At 44.2% G+C, this 23,815-nt stretch overlaps 1 protein-coding gene across 1 annotated transcript in view; it reads left to right on the top strand.

Moving 5' to 3' along the window:
• Window positions 1-560: 560 nt before the first annotated feature.
• LOC113993379 (plexin-B1-like) overlaps window positions 561-23,815 on the top strand; it is a 35,846-nt gene continuing 12,591 nt past the window's right edge. The window contains exons 1-4 of the mRNA XM_039384859.1: window positions 561-610; window positions 17,300-18,443; window positions 23,084-23,266; window positions 23,686-23,814. Of these exons, the coding sequence (XP_039240793.1) occupies window positions 564-610; window positions 17,300-18,443; window positions 23,084-23,266; window positions 23,686-23,814 (1,503 nt within the window). The 5' untranslated portion in view covers window positions 561-563. The remainder of the gene's footprint in view (window positions 611-17,299; window positions 18,444-23,083; window positions 23,267-23,685; window position 23,815) is intronic.

Here is a 23,815-nt window from a genome sequence, read left to right as displayed (position 1 = left end):
TCCTCCATGCCATGGTTAGAAGGGTGAACGGGAAGGCTGGTTCTGGCAAGAAAAAGATCCCATTGTTTTCCCAGGGCTGCCTGGACTTTGTGCAGCTGGCCAGACCTTGCCTTCTCAGGGGGAAGGGAACCACAGCGGGAGTCAAGTGCAACAGAGATTTAATTTATTGGAAAAATAGTCTTTGCATTTCACGCTATGTTGTTTTTTCCAGCTTGAGGCACACTCTTCAATAAGAGAAATGAAGGTGTCTCAACGTTCCCAAGAGTCCAGATGGTAAGCAAAATGCGCCGGGAGTCAGCACTGGGACGCCCATGGACTGCTGCAGCCCGCCGGGCTCCTCCATGTTCCTGATCATCCCGGTTTGTGTGGACAGTGTCATGCTGGGCAGCCTCTTGATGCTGCTGCGGTACGAACCCACCTGAGGAGCTGTGCCATCTGGGGTTAGTTGGACGAGCTCACCAGGCACGTGGTCTTCTGGAAAGAGTGAGTGGCTGTATGTGAGAATGTGCACTGTTCCCTTTGCAAAGGGAATGTTCCCTTTACGCAGGGAAATCCTATGAAGGATGAAGGGCATCTCTTCAACAGAAGCTCTGCTCTGTAGAGTTATGCTGTAAGCAGATGTATTTACTCCAGACATTACTTGTTTGCCTGCCATTTTTGTCTTTGTCTTGATCTTCCCCACCCCCCTCAGCTTTCTTGAGGGATTGATTGGGATTTGTGGGTTGCAGTGCTGCTGAAGTCAGGCCACTGTACACCTTTTGCAAGAGTCTTCTTGGCACCTCTGATGCTGCACTTAAAATGTAAAATACAACTTTAAAACTTTGAATTTTCTGTACAAGTGAATGAATTTAACCTGCAGGCAGAAATAACAAAACAAAAACGTGACTTTCTGCTGGTGATCTATAACTAGAAATGGGCCAGTGAGTGTTGCCAAATGTGAAGGCAGACTCCTGGAGCAGGAGTGAAGTTCATCTCTGTCTGTCAATCATCACGCAGCATGATGAGCTGCTTTGTGCTGGCTGAGCTCTGTGGTGTTGACAGCTATAGACCCTTGAAGAAATGTCTCCCTGAAATTGAGTTCTCCTTTCATGCTGCTTCCTGTTAAACAGGGTAGTTACAACTCCTATGTCAGTTTGCCTAGTGAAGCACTCTGTAAGTGAATATGTGGAATCTGAATATGGGAATCTGAATATCAAATGTAGGGTGGTACACCAGAGATCCCAGACTGAATGAGCTGCTGGAGATCTGCAGATCTGCATGAACTTCTGGCTGGGAAGTGAAACTCTGGCACCTGGATATAAGGAGCTGATTTAGATGAGTCACTGACTTTTGCACTGGAGAGATGAGTATCACTGGGAGTACAGGAGCCCTTCATCAGAAGGATGTCTGCTTGTTGGACTTGCAGCTATAGCAGCAGGAGGGATCAGCAGAAATAAAAACAGTGAACAAAGCCAGGCAACAACCCCCAGCCCAGACCTCTCTGGGTGTACAGCCTATGTGGTTTCAGTTTGGTAGTAGATCTTGACTGAACTCTTAGATGACAAAGAGCAAGTTTTCAGAAAACCTCTTTCAATCTGGAGCATCCAAGAATAAATTCCGAGTACATATAACACTTGTACAAAGATTGGTGAGTCTGGTTTCCTCAGCTTTGCATTGCTCTGGGTGGTTCCAGTAAAACCACTAAATCAAAGCTGTTTGAAATAGGGAATGAGTAAGTACTTGAGATGACTTGAATTCAGGCCAGTCTCTTCTGGATCCATCCTTTCAGGGTACATAAAAAATAAAACTGTAAGGAGGACAGAGGTCTGTATGTTGAATTCTTTGAGATATTGAGCTGATTCTGTCCAGATCCTATTGAAAAAGTGCTCCAGCAGAAGTGCACTAGACAACATGGTTTTTAGTACCTTTAAATGTGAAAGATCATGTCTGGACAAACTAACTTGTGAGAAGTGAGTTATGGTTATTATCTGAGTCGTGCTCTACTTCATTCCTGTGCAGCCGGAGTAGCAGCTCAGTGTTACCTAGGAGAGTGTTACTTGTTCCCTCCTCGGCTCTTCCCTGCCTTTTAAACAGTGCAGGGGCTGACTTTCTGCCCCATTTTCTGTGCACCGCCACTTTTTAAGAGTAAAGATGAACATGAAACTGCTGTGCTTGTGTGCAAGGCAAGAATTGTTCAGGAGGACCCTCACCTTTGCAGGGAGGAAGGCACGTTGCTCCAGACCAGGATGATGTGATTTGGCTGTAGATGTTTCTTTCTCCTTGCTTCCTATGCCTGGCAAGCAGTTCTGTGTAGTGTATAGTGTGCTCTCTGCAGACTACTCAGAATAGTGGAGGGTTGGGTATTACTAGACCTGGGGCCACGTGCTTCCTTCACATGTGATGTGAAGCGTCTCCATTGCTACCTCCAGCTCCCCTTCCTAATGAGTGAAAGACCACTCCAAATGGCACTTGGATCTTGCATCTTGATGTCTTGGGGTTCTCTTTCTGAAATGTCTCCCAATACACGTTCTTTTTCACTAGGTGTACATGCTCCATTTGTTTAATGATTTAACCTTATTACAACTAGATTCTCGTTTTGGTAGTATCTGATCATCTCTCAGTGGATAAATTATACAGACCTACATGTATTGACAGGTAAAGAATAAAAGTTCCAAATAGGTTTCTACATTTTGCCTCTGAAAGCACCTCAGGTGCTTGTAGAACCTTGAGAGAAGGGTTCTCCCCCTTCATCAGGATGAGTTATAGGCTGTTCGTGGGATGAGGTGTTCCTTCTAATCCTTAGAGTATAGTTCAAAGCCCTAAATTGTGAGGCTGGTTTATATTTTTAAAAAGCTGTTGGCACTGAGTACTGTAAATCTAGGTAATATATTTGCCCTCTCTGGTATTCTGTTGGGTTTTAATGGCCTTGCTGCTTCTTTTTTAGTTCCAGTTATACTTCTGTATCTCTGCATCTTTAAAAAAATGCTTGTTTGACTCTTAGTAGTGAAACTGGCAAAGGACAGAGAAAAGCCAGATATTTCAGCCTGACAGGAAAGTTTAGATTGCTTAGTGAGCTAAGCGTGTATAAATAACAAAGTTCTATATCTGATAATCAAGAATGTGGGAAGCAATTAGGATCACTGCATTTGTGAAAGAAATCACTCAGGATTTTGAGGGAGTCATGATAAAAACAATGTCCAAACCCAAATATTCTCATATGGCTCTTCATGAGAACCAGGTGTGGTAAGGATATTGTTGTTTCAAGTTGTGTCAGGAAATCACAGAATACTACGCCCATACTGGAGTAAAAAGTTGATGGATTGAAATATTCATAAATAACATAGGACAGATTAAAGTCCTGGCACACAACCTTGTCAGGAGGGATCCATCCTTCACCAGGGCAGGCTAATTCAAATATTTTCAAAGAACCAACAGGGAGAGGAAGTTTTTGGCAAATGCACTCTATTCTGGAGGAAGAAGCGTGCAGCTGAATGCTGAGGCTTGAAAGTAAATTTGCTTTTGAGCAAACTCAGTTTAAGAAGTTAGGCTGAATATTTTAAGAGAATTACCTCACTAGCAATTCACTACAGAAGTGGGGAATCCCTGCTGTATTTGATAATTCTCACAGTAGCTTCTCTGGCTCTTATGGAGTTGAGTTTTCTATAGCTTTAGGAAAACCATTGCCATCTGAAGAAAGGTATCTTCAGATTTTAAAAATGGAACAGCAGCTGCAGTGACCAGACATGAGGGTTACCTTCCATACAAAGAACAGAATAAACTGGGATTCTTCCACCTGAAAAGCAATTAGTGACAGTTACCTTCAAATCCTGAATGGCATGGAAAGGTTAGAGGGGGAACAACCTTTTTTTTTCCTTTTTCATTACAAGTCTGAATAGGTGTTGCATGGATCCAGCATGAAGTAAGCTTAAAAACAAATAATGACTTAGTCCTTGATGTGTGCAGTTAACCTGGGAAGCCACAGGATGTAGTGAATGCCAAACATCTGTGAGTATTTGAGGACACGGAGCAGTGTCCTCAAATATAGAAGAAGGAACTATTGAGGGTTAGTAAATGCATGGAAACCACCTCTATCCCAAGAAGACCCTGAGCTGCACATGGTGGAAGCCTGGAAGAGTATTCAGGGAGGTAAAGTGCTAACTTTATTCTTATGTAAAGTGCTTACTTCATTCTTATGTTTCAGGCCAGAGCCAGACAAATGCAACCTGGTGCGTCAGCATGGAGCGGGAGGGGGGATACAAATAAGACTGGTAAAAAAAGAGACTGGCACAGTTTGTGTTCTAGGTTGGTTCTGTGATGCTTGTGATGTACAGCATGCATCTCTTGCTTCCTAAAGGCACTGCCTGTGGGCTGTTGGAGTCTGCAGACAGTTGACTTGAGTTTGAAGAGAAGTGGAGAGTATATTTCTGGATACCACACAGGTAGGAAGGGTGGTATGGAGATGAGTATTCTAAGCAGTGAAGCTGACTTTCCCCCTTTCTCTGTGCATATGCTGTTCCTATGGGATAGTACATATTTTACTGAGGTACAGAGACTGTCTTACTGCTGATAGCCTGAATCTTACTTGTGTGAATTCTCCCCCTTTAATGAGGTGTTTCTTGCCTTGTAATGCACTGTAACTGAATTTGAGCTAAAATGGGTGATAAGCTGATGCATTACAGTGCAACCTCTGTTCCAAAGAATTTTTGAACTAAAAATGTCATGGCCTACGTGAGGTTCCTACTCTTCAGAAGTACTCAAAACACTGGCCTTATTTTAGGTCCTGTCTAAACATTTAAAAATAACTTGAAAACAGGGCTCACTTCTATATACTTCACCCCTGAAAATCTAGGCTTGAACTTGGTTTTAGATGCTTACCCAAATCTGCAGAGGGCACAGTACAGAACAGCCCTTAGTTGTTCCTTTGAACTTTTAATTTCAGAAGGAAGAGAACAATGTCAGGGTCTCTGTCATTTTGTCCCTAGAGACGTAGTCTCTGCTGTTAGGCAGTATCCTGTTGGGCTTTTTGAGGTTTTTTTTTAACTTGTTGTTGACTAACTTTGCTGCTGTAGTCCTTGGGGAGCAGCTATGGAAAGCTGACCGGTAGTGGAATTAGGATGATGTGTATTTTTGCAGGAATGCTCTTCTGACTGAAAACTGAGTTGATATATTTTGGGAAATTATAGCCCCTTTCCAAGGATACAGAAACTATCTTGTCTGCATCTCATACTCTGTAGTGAAAGTTACTCCATGGAGTGGCTGAGATTGAGTGTTCAAATTACAGCTGAGTAGTACAGACAGGCCTGGGGCTGACAAAAGCCAGGTGGAGTCCATACAGGATTAGGACAAGGGTCACATTGGGGAAGACTGGCATCAGGTGGAGTGGACTAAAGTTCCCATCCTGTTAATCAGCATCTTGACATGTTGCACCTAGTCAGCTGTTTGATGCAGGAAGAAATTTCTATCCCAAACCCTAAGTCTCATCATTGCAGAGTAGCAAGGGGCTCAGTTGTTACACCATTTACAGAGTATCCTTCCTTTTTTGCTCACAATTTCTCAATTATTGTTTTCATCAGCAGCTTTGCTCAAGCAATGATTCTCTCTCAGCTTGTTCCTGTGTGTGCTGGACCTCTCTGCCATTCTCCAGATAGTCTGTCCAGATTAGATTTAGTTTGACCCCATCTTTAGCCAGTATGATCTTTTCTATTCCTAGCTGATCCGTGATTTTAACTAGTGTATTTTCCACTAAGCCCTGAGAAGATTGAAATTAAAACTTTTTTATGAGGGTAACTTGTGCCAGCCCCACTGTGGCCTCCTGGGTTGACATGAGGTGGCTGATTGTTCAGTTTGGTCCATGTGTAAGCCTGAAGAGTGCTGTCTGAGCCACACTTCTGTGAGGTTTTATTAGTTTTCTATGTGTGGCAGAGTAGAACAGTTTCCTTTCCCAGAGGAAGGCACAGTCCCTGCCATGTGTGTGGAGCTTAAAATGACAAAGGAAGGGTGCCTGAAACTGGGACAATCTGCAAACAGAACTCTGCTGACCACAGGCTATGGTTTATCCTTCCAGCACAGATGTGCATAACTCTTGCCTTTTTTCTTTAACAGACCTCTGCTCTGTCTAGCTGTTCCTTCTAGCAGAAGAGCAGCCACTCAGATGCAAAACTCAGTGCTATTCCTAACAAACTACTGTAAATCTGGTTTTCCTGTCTCCTGGGCACTTTTTTGCCCAGGGGTGACCCTGGCAAGGCAGCATTCTCTTGAAAAGCCAACAGTCAGCCAGTTATACTGGCTGAAATTCCTGCTCGTAGCAGTTTGCATTTCAGACTAGCACTGCAGACCTGTTTAGTGCATCTCTGCAGCCCCGGGGTGAAGGTCTGGGCTTCCCTGAAAGGGGAAGGGATGAGCCAGTCAGTCCTGCCCAGCCAGTGGCTGTCAGACTGTGCAGGTGGGGCAGTAGCAAACAGATGGAGAGCAGTCTCAACCAAACAGTCTTTAAAATTCATGGCTCCCATGAACAGGTAGCTGGTTCTCAACCTTTATGCCTTTAGGACAGCACCAAAGAAGCTTTTGCAGCCCTGAACAGGACCAGTAGCTCAAATGGTTTGCCAGAAAATTAGGATCTCCTCAATCCGAGCAAACAGAAACTCATGTTGCAATGCATTAAAATTTATTTTGTCTTGCTATAAAATTCGCTGTTCTGGATAAGGTGTGGCTAGATGTCTGCCTGTTAACAAAGTGACCAGAGAACTCTTGCTCCACTTGCTTTATTTCTCCAAGGACCAAATCTTGCAGTGTCGCAGTTTCTGCTTCCTCTGCCACTTAATTTTCCCATTGCTCATTTTCACTCCTCTGTATTGTGGACCCTCAGTAATATGATGCAAAGCAATTGCCTGATGGCCCATGTACAGTAGTAGCTCTCCCACCCCTGTCTGTATACAGTCTGGTGCTCTGAATTTTATCCTTGAAACAATGTCTGGGGTGGAGGGCTGTGGTTGCAGGGTGGAAGAATATGCTGCATCACTGCTAATAGCCTGTGTCTCCTCAACCACATGCTCCTTGAGAGCCCTTCGTGGATGGTTCCTGGGCCACCATTCCATGTTGGACTACATTTGAAAGCACTGGATATCCAAGATATCCACCCTGTGTGGGACAGTCATTGCTCAGAGCTGTTGAGACTGGTGTGAAGTTGATCCTGGCTCTCAGCTCTGGACCCAGCCTGTTCAGGCTTCTGCAGTAGTGCAGTGGGAGCTGTTGTGTTTTATGTGTTATGTAGTTATGAAGCTTCTCAAGCTTGGGAAGGTTCCCAGACTTTTTGAACAACATGGGATGTTGCTGTCTGTTATTGGCCTTATGAAAGCCTTGGCATTGGTTTGCAGAGGTGGAAGAAAATGTCTGGCTACCTCAACTTGGATCATTATCTAGCCGACCTGTGTCACTTAATTGCCAGAGTACTGAACCTAATAGTTCATAGCTGAGGACTGAGAACCTTCCAGGCTCAGGCACTAATTCATGGAAGATTAATTGTTCAAAGCGTCACTTCTGATACTGCTTTAACATGACTTGAGTAATACAAGATAGAATACACCCCATCTTGGTTTGAAGGCAAACCACAAGCAGATTGTGGTAGTGATGAGGAGCTGTGTTGATTTTGCTGTCTCTCCTGGGTGGGAGGGGATCGGTGCTACTCATGTGGCTGCATTGCATTAAACATATTTGCATGTTACTGCCTGTGTTCATGGCTGGAGCCAGAACTGCTGACAGTCTTGGAGTGATAGGGGAAGGCTCTGCTGTCAGACTGTACGTTTCTCCAGAAAATTACTGGGAAGAGCAGAAAAGTGAATTTTATTTGAAATGGAAGAAAACTCTAGGGAGAAGAATTCCTTCCTGTCTACCCAGGGCATATTAGTTCTTTACAGAGCTGTTGTGGTGCTAAAATCTAAGATTTAAGGGGTGTCAAGGAAATTGCTTTAACAGAACAGAGCACCCTGCACTGTTCAATGTCTGCAGAGTGAAAGGATTTATTCAGATCAGGCTCCAGTGTTTAACATTTCTCATTTGCATCTTGACAACTGGATGGTGGAGCTCGGGATGTGGTCCCTGTGTGTCTGCCTGTGGTCTGCACCACTGCTGGCATGAACTCCTTCTGTGGTTGGTCTCTGTTCTCCCTTCTACTGTGCAACCCTGTGGGGCTGCTGCTGGCATGGAGACCATGGGATTTCCTCTGGGGTGCAGGTGTAGGACTGGTGCTTTTTCACAGGAGTTTCACAGGACGTTTGAAGCTCCTCTCCTCTCTTGCAAGGTGACTCCAAGACAGACTGGATGCAAAAGAACTTGACTTGGGAGTGTGGCCTTTGCCTCTGGGACGTGAGAGCTTGGTTAGGGGTCACAGTCCTGTCCTCTGGGAAGCATGTGCTGGTTGCAGAGGTCTCTCTTCCTTCTGGAGGGACATCTGCCAAGGAAAATAGACTCTAAGGTAGAAGTGATTACACTGAGATCGTGTGCTGTCCTGGCTCTTTCTGTACAAGGGACTTGGGCATTTCTGCGTTACAGAAATCAGCATAGAACAGCTAGTGCAGAGCAGCATTCTGGCTTTCGTAGCCTGTGGAGCCAAAGCTGGGAACAGGAGGATCCTGGCTGAGGCTGGGGAGAGGTGCCCCTAATGACAGGGAGGGCAGTGCGGTTGGGAAGGTGTGCCCTGTTCGAGGTGGAGGCCAGTAAAATATGAATCACATCTGTTTGAAGTAGTGATGAAACCCCAGATGAAGGTTTTCTGTAATACCTGGCCAGATCGTCTGGAGTGCTCCAGCTTTCCTTACTCCCTGGTTAGAACGGACAGTCCTGACCTACTTTTAGCAATCGTGGTTCTGCTGGAGGCTTGGCTGTCCCAACAGCAAACACGTTATCTGCTGTGTTCAGCATCTGAGTGAGAAGTTTCCATCAAACGTTTGGCAGACAGGGAAGAGCTGTTCCTGGAAGAGGGACTGTTGGTGCGTTAAACTTGATTCTGCCACTTCTGTGCACGATGGCTCCGGCCTTGGCTTTGGTTTCCCATGGTGTGCATTAACTTTTGTGCTGTGCTGTCAGGATTCAGTGAGATGGTATCTAAATGTTAATATAAGAGATACTGCCTTTAGAAATAGCCAGTGAGGTTAGGCTTCCAGCCTTCTAAATATGCGATTAGGCAGGGCTAGAGTTACATTCTTAATATTTAAAAATAAATAAAGTCTATAAATGTACCATAAAATAGATGTTTAAATAGAAATGTCATCCTGGGGCAAATTGCAAAGCTCTGTGTAGCTCAGTATCCTGCCTTTGACAAGATCCAGAAGCAGATGCTTAATGAGGGCTGTAAGAAACAGGGCATGTATAATGTGGTAGGTTTGGTTTGTTTTTTTTCATTCTCCCCCCCGTCTCCATTTGCCTCCCAGCTTATGACCATCATCAGTTTAGGGCCCTGCTTGTCCAGGAGTAGTATCTCATCATCTGATTGTGACCATATCTATTCTCCATTAATTTATATAATCCCTCTTCTAACTTGTTTATGTTTCTGGTCTCCATGACATCCTACAGCAGTGAGCTCTACAATTTAATTATGCATTTTAAGTGTTATTTGAAATATTTCTACACCCAGTGACAATATCCTTGAACTGGCTTAGGAGAGTTGTCTGTAACTTTGATGAGTGCTCTCATTTTCTGCATTGTAAGACATGGTAATCAATTCTTCCATGTTTTTTATCTTGATACTATGTCATGTTTCAGATCTCTTGACTTTTCCCAATCTTCCTCCGATTGTTTCTTTGTCCACCCGAAGTCCTGCTCTGCTCAATCTCTCCTTATATAGGAGCTGATCTGTGCTTTTGGTCATCTTTGTCGTCCCTTTTGTCATTCTGTCTCCTTTTTCAGATGTGGGAATCCGAGCTGCCTTCAGCATTCAACAACATAATGCGGATATATGTTTTCTTTCCTAGTTATTCCAAAGCCTGTATTTGCCTTTTCACTTGATACTAAATACTAAACTGACATACCAAGTTTCAAAAGTTTCTCTGAGTGATAACAGCTAATTTGCATCCTGTTGTGTTTATGTAATTAGAGTATTTTTGGTTGGTTTTGGTATCTATTGGCATCTAAGGTATGGTGTAGTTAGTTAAAAGTGCCCGAGTTCTGTTACTTTTTGCAGCCTTTTCTGAATTTGATTGCGATGAAGAATTTTTTTAATAATAAAATTTGCCACTTCTAGATGTATTTGTCTCCTTAGGTCTTATGGGAACATATTGAACAGTGCAGGTTGCAGAATAAATTTTTGGCAGATCTCACTGATAATCTTCATCTGACAGAGAAACTCTTTATTTCCTGTCTTTTAACTACTTATTAAATCATGATAGGAACTGTAAGTTTCATTTCACAGTAGCTTAACTTTTTTTTTTTTCAAGAGCCTTATTTTTTTAAAAATCAGTTTAGTTCATATTAAACAGATTCAAATCCTCTTGAATCTCAGTTAACCAGAAATGGGAAATCTGCTCTTGGAATTTCCTGGGTACTGCAGGGGTTTTTCTCTCTGCTCCAAATTTTAGTCTTGTATTTTGATCAGCAGTTGGCTTCTTGAACTTCTGCAGGCAAATTTGTTTCTAGAGGGAGTGATGGGCTCAGATTTATGTAGATTTGAATAGAAACAGAGAATTTGCTCAGCGGGGTGAATTGGATGGGTAACCTCAGTAAGCTGTGCTTTCCCAGCAGGGTTCTATTACAGCTGGATTAAAGCTATCTAGGCTCTCTGGATATACACTACACATTAAAGGCTAGAAAATGGGATTTTTTTTTTCCTGACCACTTGTCTGGGAGAATATTTAAGTCACTGATGGTATTTGACTGGATGCAAACTTGACATGTGATGTGGCAGCTAGAAGAGCAGGAGGTTATTGGGTGGGTAAAGGGAGGGCTGGTGCGTCGAGCTGGGGAAAGTAATGTTTGCTCTGTGTGCAGCATTAGAAAGCTGAAGGGATGGCCTGTCCAGGTCAGGTGCTATCAGAAGAGAACGCTCATCCAGGTCAGGTACCTAAAGGGAAAAGAAAAAAAAGAAAAAAAAATGCTGACAAACAGGGATGAGCTCAGAGAGCTACAAGAAAAATTAAGTATTTCTGACTGAAGAAGCTCAGACCACTTAATGTGTCCATCCAAAGGATTACACGTGCTGCAATCCGTGATTCAGGAATGCTCAAAGCTGGCAGGATGTATAAGGGAAGGATTGCCTTATGCTTGTCTGCCCTTAGACTACTTCTTAGGCATCTATTATTGTCTGCTGCTGGAGCCAGAGTTTCTGTGTAGGTGGACCTCTGTGAGAGTTAGAATAGCTGTCTTTATCTTCTTGCCCAAGGAGGATTAAGCAGAAGGATTAGTTTTCAAACTCTTCATGCAGAAAGTGCCTAGAAGCTTCTTTGACTTAAAAGATTTTGTGACAAGCAAAGTTAGATAAAATGACAAGGCATTTTACTTGGGGTAAAAAACTCTCAGGGATAAGCTTGCTGGGTTAAGGTGGCAGTTTCTGTAATTTAGGAGCCCTAAGAAAAAAATCCTGCTTTCACTAGGAGGCTTTAGTCAGGAGCTCGTGGGCTAGGAGAAGAGATGGTTGGTGGTGTTCTGTGGTTTGATTACGCAGAAAGTTGGAGCGGATCCTAAAGGACTCTAATCCTCAAATGTCTAACACTGGCTGAACGTTATCCTTTGGTTGTGTTGAGATGCTGAGAAACTAATAGCTGGCTTGATTTCCACTTCTAAAAATGCACATACACCATGGTGTGTGACTTTGGGTTAGTGCTTGAGAGGATGGTGCAGTGAAAAGTTAACCCTCGATTTACAATGACAGAGTATCTATAAAGAAAGCTTCTTTAACAGCAAGCAGCTTGTGGTTGCTTTATATTCCTTGTAAATGTTTGTGTAGTTTGTCTTGGTTTATATAAAGTTCACTATTTAACACTGTATTAATCATTAACTCTTCATTAACCAGTTCTACTGGAAGCTTAAACTAGTGTTTATAACACATTTTCTTCTGTGCAAGGGTAAAGTTCGGTTGTGCTAGGGCTGTTTAGAGGAAATTACTGTCCACTACCATCAGTTAATTCCAGTATGGCTAAAATTAATAATTAGGTGGCCCCAGAGGGACTTTCTACAATTTCCACAGAAACTTCATACAGTTTTTCAAAGAACAGTGCATGAGCATCATTAAAGTGGCTGCAGTATCACAAAGGTGACAATATTTTGTGCAACATTGGTTTAGTATAACTTCAGCCCTCTTCCAGAAAAGTACCTTGTAGTGGTCAGCAGAAATTATCAAGCATTTAGAAAACATAACTTTCCCAAGTTTCCCATTATTTATCTAATAATGCCATTAATTCTGTAGTACAGAATTTCTGCCAGCTTTCCTTGCCATTTCAGATTTGATATTTTGTCTTTTAAGATTTGGGGTTTTTTTTAAGTTTTGACATCAGCTCTGGTGCTACTCACATCTGGTGTAACAGAGCTCTCTTGTCTGTGCCAGTTGTGCTCTAACAGGATGGCTTGGACTTGGGATTCTCCTTGGGGTCAATTTTACTTGGAAAACAGAGGTTTGTGTTCATCTCTGCCAGAGCTGCTCACTGCAAGTGTTCTTAAACAACAGAGCAGGGAACTGGCCTGGTAGCAGTAAATAAGACTCAAAAAAGGATTTATTTATTTAAGGGGAATGCCATCTTTCACAGCAGAAAACAGCAAGTCTCTGTTAAGCATACGAAGCTTAGAAGGGAGCTGTAATTCAGGGCTTTTGTGCAGAAAACACAGCAGTGGTCGTCTTCCTGCTGCTGGGCTGTTTGAATGTGCTGGAGCACAAGGGTCGTCGTGCAGCTGGAAGAATGGTGCTTTTAATTGTTAAATCTTTTAGTGCTCTCACTGCGGGTTGGCTCTGCAACTGATACAGTGGAAGTTGCAGGTGGAAATTTCAGGGACCTACTTTTTTTTGGAGGATAATTCCGCTGGGTTTGGTGTTGAGTATGAAATCTAGCCTAGAACTTGGAACATTAACTGACCTCTCAGTGTTTGGGGGATAGAATGTGGTATTAGGGAAATAATCTGTGAGGATTAAAATAATCTTTATGTGTCAATATGCTGTTAAAATATGTCCAAATCAGTTCTGGGTTTGTTTCCTTAATAAATGTGTTAAGTCTCTGAGAGGGATACATGAGGTCAGAGAGGTAAAAATAGTGCTACAGAAAACATGGTCCCACTTCAAATTCCAGGTAACAAAATAGTGCCATTGCTTCGACATTACTGGTTGTTGTTTTGTGGATGTGATATAAATATTCTGTGGCAGAACTGACTAATCCTCTAGCCCTTCTGTTGTCATCCAGATTAACTAAATGAAACTCAGAAGTATCATTTGGATATTAATATTTTACAGGGAGTTAGAGGCAATGTTCAGAGTATTGTCTGGAGCATTTTCCTCTTTAACGGGAATTCATCAAAAAAAATGGAATATTTGAAAAGAATCTTTAAGCCTTGGCAATTGCATTCAGAATTAATTAAAGGCTACACACTTTTAGTGCAATCTGTCTGCAACAGCTGTGTTATACACTAGCAATGAGCACAGGAAGCAGAACGGTTCAGTAAATCCATAAAGAGCTCAGTAGTGTAGCTTGTCATGAAACCATCAGATTTAAATGTAGGTTATCCTCCTCCTTCCTGTCCTCCCAGAGAGGTTGCGATGGGCTTAACTGAAAGGCAAGCATAAAAAAAGGCAGTGATGCCCGTGCTTGAGAAACAACTTGGCAAATGGAATCAAAAGACACTGCTGGCTTTTTTTCTCTCAGTTTTCATGTAGGGTGCAAATCCTTCTGGCTGCTGATAGCTACACACTCCTGCTCATTTCTAATGTGTGTTTGCTCACCTGGCAATAAATACAAGTTCATTTGCTAATGGCTCTTTAGCAAAGAGCAACAAAGGGCACTATATTCAGTGTTTATCCATTGTGCAGGGTGATTAGAACTAGCTTGCAGAACATGCTGTACTACCCTTTTGTTTTGTTTTGTTTTCTCTGTTCTCCCAGAGTCATGAGGACTAGATGGCAGTTTCCTACCTGAAATACCTTTGAGGGCTAGCTCTTAACAAAGTGACTTCTAGGTGGATATTGGTGACTGAAAGAAGAGTAGATACAGGTCAGACCTTTGAGCACAGCAAGATCTGCTTTTGATTATGGTCTGCTGGAATGAAGGGCTAGTTGCTTTTCCAATCTCTTTCCTGTACAGGTGCTCCAATAGGTAACGTGCTTTCAGTGAAACATTAGGGATAGGTTTGAAGACAGACTGAAGAGCTTGTAAGAATATCTGTGTCACTGGAGGAAATAACCTTCGTGTGCTGGATTTTGAGTTCAAATACTGGTAGCATGTGTGTGTTAGTTGTGCAGCCCTGGTAGTTGTCAGTGGTACTCTGTGGGGGACAGAGCAGTTGAGCAGCTTGTAGGCACAACCTCTAGCCAGAAAGCCACTATTTCAGGATTCATAAATCCTGGAGACACATGCTGATTTTACTGTGTGAGTGCTGGCAGAGGAAGGTTGCATTAGCTTGAAAGAAGATTACAGATCCCTCAGAGTGGTGTCGTTTAATGACGTCTTGTGATCCTCAGCTGCTTCCAGATCAAAGATTGTCTTCTCCATGTCAGTGTGGCTCTGTTCACAACATAGTCAAGCTCCTACTGTTGGATAGCCATCAGTCTATTGTTTTGTTTGCAGGCCTTTTAAGCTTTGAAACTGAGGAGGCTCCAGACAGTTGCAGAACAAGCCGCCGTGACATAGGCATGAGGTATAGAGACAGTTGTGTGGTTAAGGAGTCCCTTAAATCAAGTTCTCTCCAACAGTAATGGTGAGAATGCATTAAAAATAACTCACATGTTAGAGTTGTGGCAAGATCTGTTCTGCTGATGTAAACCTGAGGTGATGGAGTCAAGTTAGATCTCCCTCCTTCAGTCTGTGTGTTACCCCTTATCAGGCTTCCCAGGTAACATCTCCTGCCTGATGAGGGTTTCTCTCAGGTGCTACGGCGTGCTCTCTCACCACCATGGAAAAGAGACTCCAAAGCTAGCTCAGGGCTGTGTGCCAGCCTGGGTGAAGCAGAGTGTGTTCATAGCTCTGAAGCAGAAAGCACTAAGTGTCCATTATCAGGGCAAACAAAAGCCCCAGTGTGCACGTAGCCTAAACACGGCGCTGGTACGGTGTGAATCAGCGGCTGTGTGTGCCGGGGAAAGCTGCCAGCCCAGAGCCGGCATTCCTGCGCCCCGGTATATCCTGACAGCACTACCTACTTACCTACAAGAACCGTGTGAAGTGGAGCTTTTCCAGAGCTTCACAAAGCCTATATTTCATAAAGTGTTGTATTTATAATACCTTCCATCCGCTGGATTTCACAAGTAGACTAATCCTCTCAGCTGGTCTTTTGGTGGAGCAAAGATGCCAGTTTTACTGACAAAGGAGCCGGAAAGCAGACTTTTGTGTTTTGTTTTTTTTTTTGCAATAGCAGGGAAATAGGAGATGGATCTGGAGTGTTATGGCTATTGTTCTCAGCATTGCTACTGTGCTTTCTGCTCATTGTGTGCTGGATGTTGTACAGAATGAGTGTACAATTTGTGTGGTGAGAAGTTTGTGACATAAATTGATTAAGTCCTGGAGTAAATGCTGGAGTAGTTTTCTCTTGAAATGCTGCAGATCTTTTCCACCTCTGTGCTGTAAGCACTTCTGGGCTAATAGCACTTTGAGCTTTCCAGAAAGACCCAAGAGGGATGATCCCATAGGAGGGAAGTGATGATAGTTTTCTTAACTGTAACTACAAAATTAACATCGCTGAGTTGCCAAAATGAGCACAGCAGATTACAGGCCAGTTCTGGAGGAGATACTGCACTCATCAGCTCTTTGGAGCCTCTGACCCAGCTTGGCATCTGTGTGGCTCTTTGCAGCTTTGATACCACGTCTGTGAGAGGAGGAAGGGAAGGAAGGAAATAAATTCACAGCTGCATCACCACCTACTTCTCAATTTAAATGAGGTGGTACTCATAGTAAATTATTGAGTACTTGCAGCTGCTGCCCTTTCTCCATGGGGAAAGCATTAATCTAAATGTTGCAGGTACTTATTACCACATTTCCACCATGCTGTGGGGTTCCCCATGCTGTTGAGAGCAGTTGTTCCCATCCATGGCATGGCTTGGGTGGGTCACAGTAGATTTCAAGAGAAGTTGATCTAAATATCCTCTGGAGAGGAGCAGAATAGGTCTAGTGATTCCCAGGGTCTGTCCAACACCTTTCCTACTGGACTTGCTTGCACTTTGAGGCATGGGACAGGGAAGGAATGGAGCATTGTCCACAGAAGAGGCATGTTTAAATCACCTTTCAGAGTACTGGGAGGGGTGCTGTGCAGAGATGAGTGCCAGCAAGAGAATTCTACCCCAGAGAGTGCAGAAACAAGCGAGCAAGTCTTCCCCTCACCTGGATATGCTGTGTAACTTCCCAAGGAGATGGGGGCCCACAGGGACTGGCTTGGCAGGGCTGGGAGCAGACTGGTGGCCCCAGAAGAGAGGCTGGGAATGCTGTGACTGACATTCTGGAGGTCTCATCCTGGCACCCAGGATCTGCTTGGTGGGTCATGCTCACTGGCAGAGGCGGCATGGGAATGTTTCCTCTGCAGCACTAGTGGAAAAGCCTTAGACCCACAAGAGGCTGTTGATAGCCATAAGTGATAACAAAGAGAGGGTTTAATTATGATATCTAGATCAAATACAGGGTAAAGGGCTTATTAGTTTGCTCTGAATTAGATCTCAGGTACAATTTATTTAAACAATGGTCCTGCAGGTTTTGTTTGTCTTGGACAGCAGTTTGTTTTACTGTGGTGTTGCTCATTAATACTGTATACAGTGTGCTGGCTCCTATGGAAATGTGGTCCTGTCCTGGAGAACTTCCAGTATAGCATCTTAGTTATATTGTGCAGGAGTCGAGTTTAAACATGGCTTTTTCTGATATTACAAGAGTAGTGATCAGCTTCAATGTTTCATTACGTGCAGTATTGCAGCTTCTTCTGAGGATACTGTGCCTGTCATCTTGGTAGGGAGATGAGTGAATTAAGTTTCTGATGCTCCTGCAAGCTGTTGGTGTTTCTGCAAATGTCCTGTGCTGGCTCTTCATGTTTAGCTCTGTCTTCTATAGTTATTCATGTTCTCTTTGCCCATCTCTCATAATGAGAGTGCTGCTAAATGATTTTGAGTGTTAATCTTCACTTCTGGTTCCAAGGAGTCATAACAGCCTTTCCTCTCTTGCAGAGTGTTTACCATGCCTCTGGGAACGTTTCTCCTTCCTGTTCTCTGTTTCTTGGGAGCAGCAATTCCACGGGGACTGCAGTATGTCACATTCTCACGCAACACTACAAAATTCCTCCACCTGTCCATGGACTTGGAATCTGGGACCATTTATTTGGGGGCCACCAACTTTCTCTTTCAGCTGACATCTGACCTGCTGATGGAGAACATGGTTCAGACTGGACCAGTTCTGGACAGTAAGGATTGCCTCCCCCCGGTCTCAAAGCTGGAGTGCCCCCAGGCACACCACACTGACAATCACAACAAGCTACTGCTGGTGAACGCAGAGCAGAAGGAGCTCATCGTGTGTGGCAGCGTGCACCAGGGGATCTGTGAGAAGAGGAGCCTCTCGTCCATCGACCACGTCCTCTTCCGACCAGAGAGCCCTGGTGACACTCAGTATGTTGCTGCCAATGATCCCAATATCACCACTGTGGGACTCATAGCCTACTCAAAGGATGAGGTCCCCTTGCTGTTTGTGGGACGAGGGTACACTAGCCGAGGAGTGGGAGGAGGAATTCCTCCCATCACTACTCGAAATCTCAGGGCCCACGGAGGGGATGTTCAAGCAACAGACTCTCACTCCATTTTCTCCTATGAAGAAACAGCAAAACTGGCTGTGGGCCGGCTCTCCGAGTACAACCACCATTTCATTAAATCCTTCACTTACCGCTCGAGTGTCTATTTCCTATTCTACCGGCGGGACCTCAAATCTCAGTCACGCGAGTACAAGACCTACATCTCGCGCATCTGCCTGGATGACTCTCATTACTACTCGTATGTGGAGCTACCTCTGCTCTGCCAGAGCAAAGCCAATACATACAGCCTCCTGCAAGCGGCCTATGTCACCCGGCCAGGAAAAGACCTGGCCCAGGGGCAGCTGGACACCGAGGGAGAAGTGCTGTTTGCTGCCTTCTCTGCCTGGCAGGCGTCTTCTGGGAAACTGAGCGAGGAGTCTGCGCTCTGTGTCTACGCCATGGAGGAGGTGGATCGCCTGACCAACTGGACTAGGGATGTTTGCTACATGAGAGATGGGAAGTCAGAAGAAGGGACAGAAGTGGCATATATTGAATACGATGTCAGCTCCAACTGTGTCCAGCTGCCAGCGGTAAGTGGCTTTCCACCTTTGAGTAGTCTGCAGTGTGTTTTTGTGTTGCTTTGTGTTCCTGAAGTCATCCTGCTTTTGCAGATGGATGTTAAAATCTGTTTGGGTTAAAAACCTCAGGGCTCAGTCTGTTTTGCCCCACATGGGCAGGATTCCTTGCAGAGGGAGAGGGACTGCGTGTGGCAGTGGGAAGAGCATCTGACGTGACCTGGCCCTGAGACCTGTCTCATGGCAACACCAGGCAAGAACACTGAACCTGCAGTTCGGGTTGTGCTTTATCTGTGTCATCTCCTGGTCTGCACTGCAGGGAAGGAGAGAAGTATTTGTATGTGTACCTGTGTGTTGGGAAGGGGATTTAAGGGCTGTGCTGGATTATAGTGAGGTGCACCTCACAACAGCTGCCTGCAAGGGCACCCGGGAACAAAACAGAACATAAGCAAAACCAAGAGTCAGCACAGAGACATTCAAAGCCCACCTGGACATGTTCCTGTGTAACCTGCTCTAGGTGACCCTGCCTTGGCAGGGGGGTTGGACTAGATGATCTCCAGAGGTCCCTTCCAACCCTAACAGTTCTGTGATTCTGTGAAAATCCTAATTTCCTATAGACTGCTTTAGTCCTGCAGAATTTTTAGTCCAAGGAGGACCTTTTCCTGAGCTGTCTCTTCTTTGTCTCCAGAGCTGTAAGAGGTGGTAATCCTTCTTTAAATTCAACAACAAAGGCATGATGGGATGTTGCAGGATAAAAATGTGACCTAAAGTGGCTGTGACTCTGAATCCTCACAGTCTGGGAGCCACACTGTCTGGTGCTGTGATATGGGGGATAGTGATACAAACACAGGGCAGCAGCATTCTCCTGGATGCAGTGTCCTAGCATGAGACTCTGTGGCTGTGAGCAGCTGTTTGCACCAAGGGCGTTGCTGGTCCTTAGCAGAGCAGCATGTTATCTTGTGTCTCCCATCTATGGAACAGGCTGTGCAGATAATTGCATCCTCCCAGGCTTGTGCTACAAAGAGCAAAGTGGTACCACAGAGCTTTGGAAGTCTCGGGGGTTGGATGTGTGGTTCAAAACCAGTCTTAAAATAATGGTTTTCCCTTCAGAAGCTAAAGCTGACTGTAAAGTACTTGTGGGACAAGGGAAGGGTAAAGAGCAGACTTGGAGAAGGATGAATGTAAGGTCAGGAGGAGTATGTAAGAGTTGGGAAGCAAGTGATTGCCCAGCTTCATGTCCTGCTTTCACTGTATTTCTTAGCCATGCCCTATGTGTCCTTTGCAGGGCCACATGGAAGGACTTGTCACAGGTGATTTTTAGGGCAGCTGGATGGAGTTAAATGTCAAACCGGTGTGAGCATTTTAGAAAAATCTTTCATTCAAAATTATGTAGGGTCCCCCTGTACTATTTGATCCAGTGGAGAAGTGGGTGCACAGGGTGGGAAAAGAAGGCCAGTCTCTGCTATGTGATTCCTGGTGCATGATTCCAGGCTTCCATCTGCATCGTTTGGCACATGGTGGGCTGACCAAAGCCCTGCGTTTTATTAACAAGTGTGTCCAATGGTATGTAAATGTCCTAACAAACTCGATCCTTCACCATTCAGCACACGGTAGCGGTTGTCGTTCGGATTGTATCTAACAACGTGTAAGTGTCTGTGCCAGCTCCAGCCTGCTCCAGTCAGGGCTGAGTGGAAGCGCCTGTCAATGAGCATTTTATGCAGGAACAGTTTTAACTCCTTTTCAATGGTGGCAGCTTGTGCTGGATGTAAGGATAATGCTAATTAATTTCACATTTTTCTGCCTCCAGACCAGCCTGTGCGCAAGGTATGCCCTTTTCCCTAGTTAACTCTGCCTCCAGATTTTAGCCCATCAGGGGAGGCTAAGATTGAGTTTTACAGTTCAATACAATCTCTTCAACTGGGAAAAAAAAAATTGCTTGTTTTTATAAGAATTTCAGAAGCAGTTCTTTTGTTCAGTTTGCTGGAGATCTGTTGTTAGTCGTGAGATGCAGGAGACTCTGTCGATGCTGTTTAGTGACTTGATAATTGGAAGTGTGAAACATGTTTCTGCAAGGCTTGGGAGGGCTGCATGTCTTCTGTGGGTGTAGTTTTCAAGGCATGTACCTTGTCCTTTTGCTTTCACTCCTCTTCATGCATAGATGTAGATTTGTCCTGTTGTTTCCTGCCTGTGCAGGTAGGAAGCAACACCAGAATTCACAGCAGCAGCTTCATCCAAACCTGCTGCATCACAGTAGGACACTGGATGGTCCCTGCAGTGCATTTTCTGCAACGTTGCCAAGATGTTACTCACTGAAAGCAATTCAAACAGCTTCTGTGTAAATTTATATAAGTAATTTATACAGTTATCATGGTCTTAATCCTGTAGAATGGAACAAGTTCCAGCGCTTGGCTGTGATTACCCTCACTGAGGCCACGGCCGGGCTGTGTCAGTGCAGGGAGAGCCTGCACAGGTCACGTTGGTTTATGGTGGATAAATGTGTGTGAGGTGACTTGCCCTTGGCATCACAAATAGGCAACAGCAGTGCTGAGCACAACTGGGGTAAGAGTATTTCTGACTTGCATGTGTGGGTTTTCTTAAGCAATGCTTGAAAAATTGGCCTCAGTAGTGAGGTTGTTACACTCCAGACCTTGTCTGAATTGGTACAAAGCTTGCAAAAGATAGCTGGAATCCCTCTGAAAATAAATACCTAATGCTTTGGAGCATGGAAATGTGGTGGTGGCCTTCTTCCTAATAAATCTCATAGGAACTAGAGAACTGGAGAAATAGAAATCTCTTAAGTTACAAGAAGATTGAAAGAATGACAGAGCTGATAAGAAAAATATATGTGTCACTAAAAATGAATGATAGTTTAGAGGATGATAAAAACTAAAAATCATTAAAAGTTATAACCTCCTCTGAGGTTTTAAGTTGGAGCCTTACACCGACCATGCAGAAAATCACTGAAATAGAATTTGAAAGGAAAACAATAAAGCATCAGACTGAAAACAGTGCTAATGTAAACTGGCATGGTTTGTTACATGGAACTGCTGTGTCAAGCTTTGCTTCCCTGATAACATAGCAATGCATTTAAGAAAGCAACAGAGCTCAGCAGGTTAAACATATTTTACTGGGGGATTTCCGTAGACCTTGTCAAAAGCTGCTGATCGCTTTTCTTTTCTCCAGGAAGCAGCTAAGTATTTAAAACAAACAAACAAACAGAAAACCCCAACCACAACACAAACAGAAAAAAAAACCAAAACAAACAAAAAACCCCAGAGAAATGGGAGGAGAGGAGAGAAGGGGACAGGTTTTCCGTGAGATCGGTGAGAGGTGATAAGCAGATGCCTCAGGAATGCCACGTTGTGCTGTTATCGCTGATCTCTGACGGGGGCAGCTCCACTGCCTGGTGCCGGATGGTACCGTGCAGCTGAGCACTGCCAAATGCAAAGCCACGGACATCAGACAGAAGGAATGTGTAACCCGGCTCACAAGGAGTCTAAATTCAACCACGTTGCCTGAGGCAAGAGAGGGAGCTGGAGTAGATGTAGACTGCACGGTTAATGCTGCTGCTCCACACGCAGCTTTGTAAGAGTAATTAGTAAGGGGCTGGAGAGGTGAGTGAAAATGTTATCCATAAGGGATTTCATGATGAAAATAGTGTGTTTACACAAGCCACATTGTTTGAAGACAAGCCACTGATCGATTACAAAATGATGTTTTACATAATAATTGTTGGGTAAACAATCCTGCATTCGGTCTCCAAAAGGATACTGTAAAATTATAATGGAAGGAAACAAGGTGTCAAGAGAGATATAAAACAACAAAGGAACTATCCTAGACAAGACTGAGTATGTTACTTAGGGAACAGGTGAATCATAATGGAATATCTTCGTAAATAGTAAATAAGTTGGCAGTTTTCATTGTCTCTCCTTTAGAATGCAGTAAGTGAAGGTTTGATGGGACTGGAAGGGATCTGACAAGCACAGAAGGATGACTGTTTCTGCACTGTGCTGTGGAGTTAATGTTCAGAACCCTCACAGGACTCAGAAGAATTGCAGCAGTGTGCAGCAATGACTCTTGTATGTGCTCTATGATTCCTAAGTGTAGTTAGTAAGCACTTTGGAGCAGGTTGTATCCCACCCTGTGTCCTGATGTTTTGGGATTCTGCTTCAGGTGCAGAATTTAATTTGTAGCTGATACAACAAAAGCATGTATAATGTTTCACACGATACTTGTCACCAGGTGTCTTTGCACTGAAAGCAGAAATTCTCATCTTTTTCTTTTGTTATGAAAAATACCATAAATCTTCCTCAAAGCTGTATCATGGCAGTGTATAGCCAGTAATGTTTTTTGGAGAACTTGCAAAGGAGTTTCAATGCATTCCATTACTGATGCTGAATAGACTGGCCGAAATGTCTTCAGGATTCTGTGAAGGTACAAGCAGCTAACATACCTAAACTAATTATTAAAATATGGCTGGTTTTGCTCTCAGTAAAAAAAAAGGCTTAGAGGGATTCAAAGCTGAATTCACTGCTGGGGCACCTGTTTGAGGAATTTGGGTAGAAGAGGATGGTGGGAAGTGTTAAGTGTGCTAATGTTCCTTGTATCCATTTTTTTGGTACTAATTTCCCTCTCCTTTCCACTTCCCCTAAAAGGACACCCTGTATGCCTACCCCTGTGGCTCTGACCACACTCCCAGCCCCATGGCCAGCCGTGTACCCTTGGAAGCAGCTCCGCTCCTGGAGAAAACCGAGGCCCGTCTGACAGCTGTGGCAGTGAATGTGGAAGATGGCCACACCATTGCTTTTCTGGGAGACAGCAGAGGGAGGCTGCACAAGGTATGATCTGGGTTCAACAGAAAGCAAAGAGGATAAAACTAATCCAGGATGCTCAGGTGGAAAGGGGAAAAATGCAATTTCTCTTGTCCCTTGGGAAGTCGGGTTCCTACTAAAGACTGTTACTATCAAACAGTCTCTTCTCACACTCTACTGACTGTGGAGAATGTGAACACCCCCAAACAGTGGTCACGTTGCCTTTGGTTACATCTGCACTGAGCCAGCATCAGGGCTGGTGCATCCTGCGTGGTTTCTGCAGGTACTGTGAGGCACGTGCTTCATGTGGCCGAAGTCATGGAGGTTTTGGTGGGAGGTTGAAATCCTTGCACGCAGCAGGAGTTCCAACTTGTTCCTGATGTAGGGTGGGTGTCCCCAGCTCCTGTTACGATGCTTTGCCTGCACTCAGCTGTGATCTCCTGCAGGTGTACATAGGAGCCATGGGAGATGCACATATATACACTTCGTTAGCTGTCCCGTCGAACAGCGTGGTGAGTGGAGACCTGCTGTTTGACCAGTTGCAGGAGCACCTCTTCGTCATGACCCAGTCAATGG

The sequence above is a fragment of the Pipra filicauda genome, unplaced genomic scaffold (assembly GCF_003945595.2).
Source record: "Pipra filicauda isolate LSUMZ 115617 unplaced genomic scaffold, ASM394559v2 scaffold380_size693359_pilon, whole genome shotgun sequence".
NCBI lineage: Eukaryota > Metazoa > Chordata > Aves > Passeriformes > Pipridae > Pipra > Pipra filicauda.
This window is presented reverse-complemented; position numbering and strand designations above follow the sequence as displayed.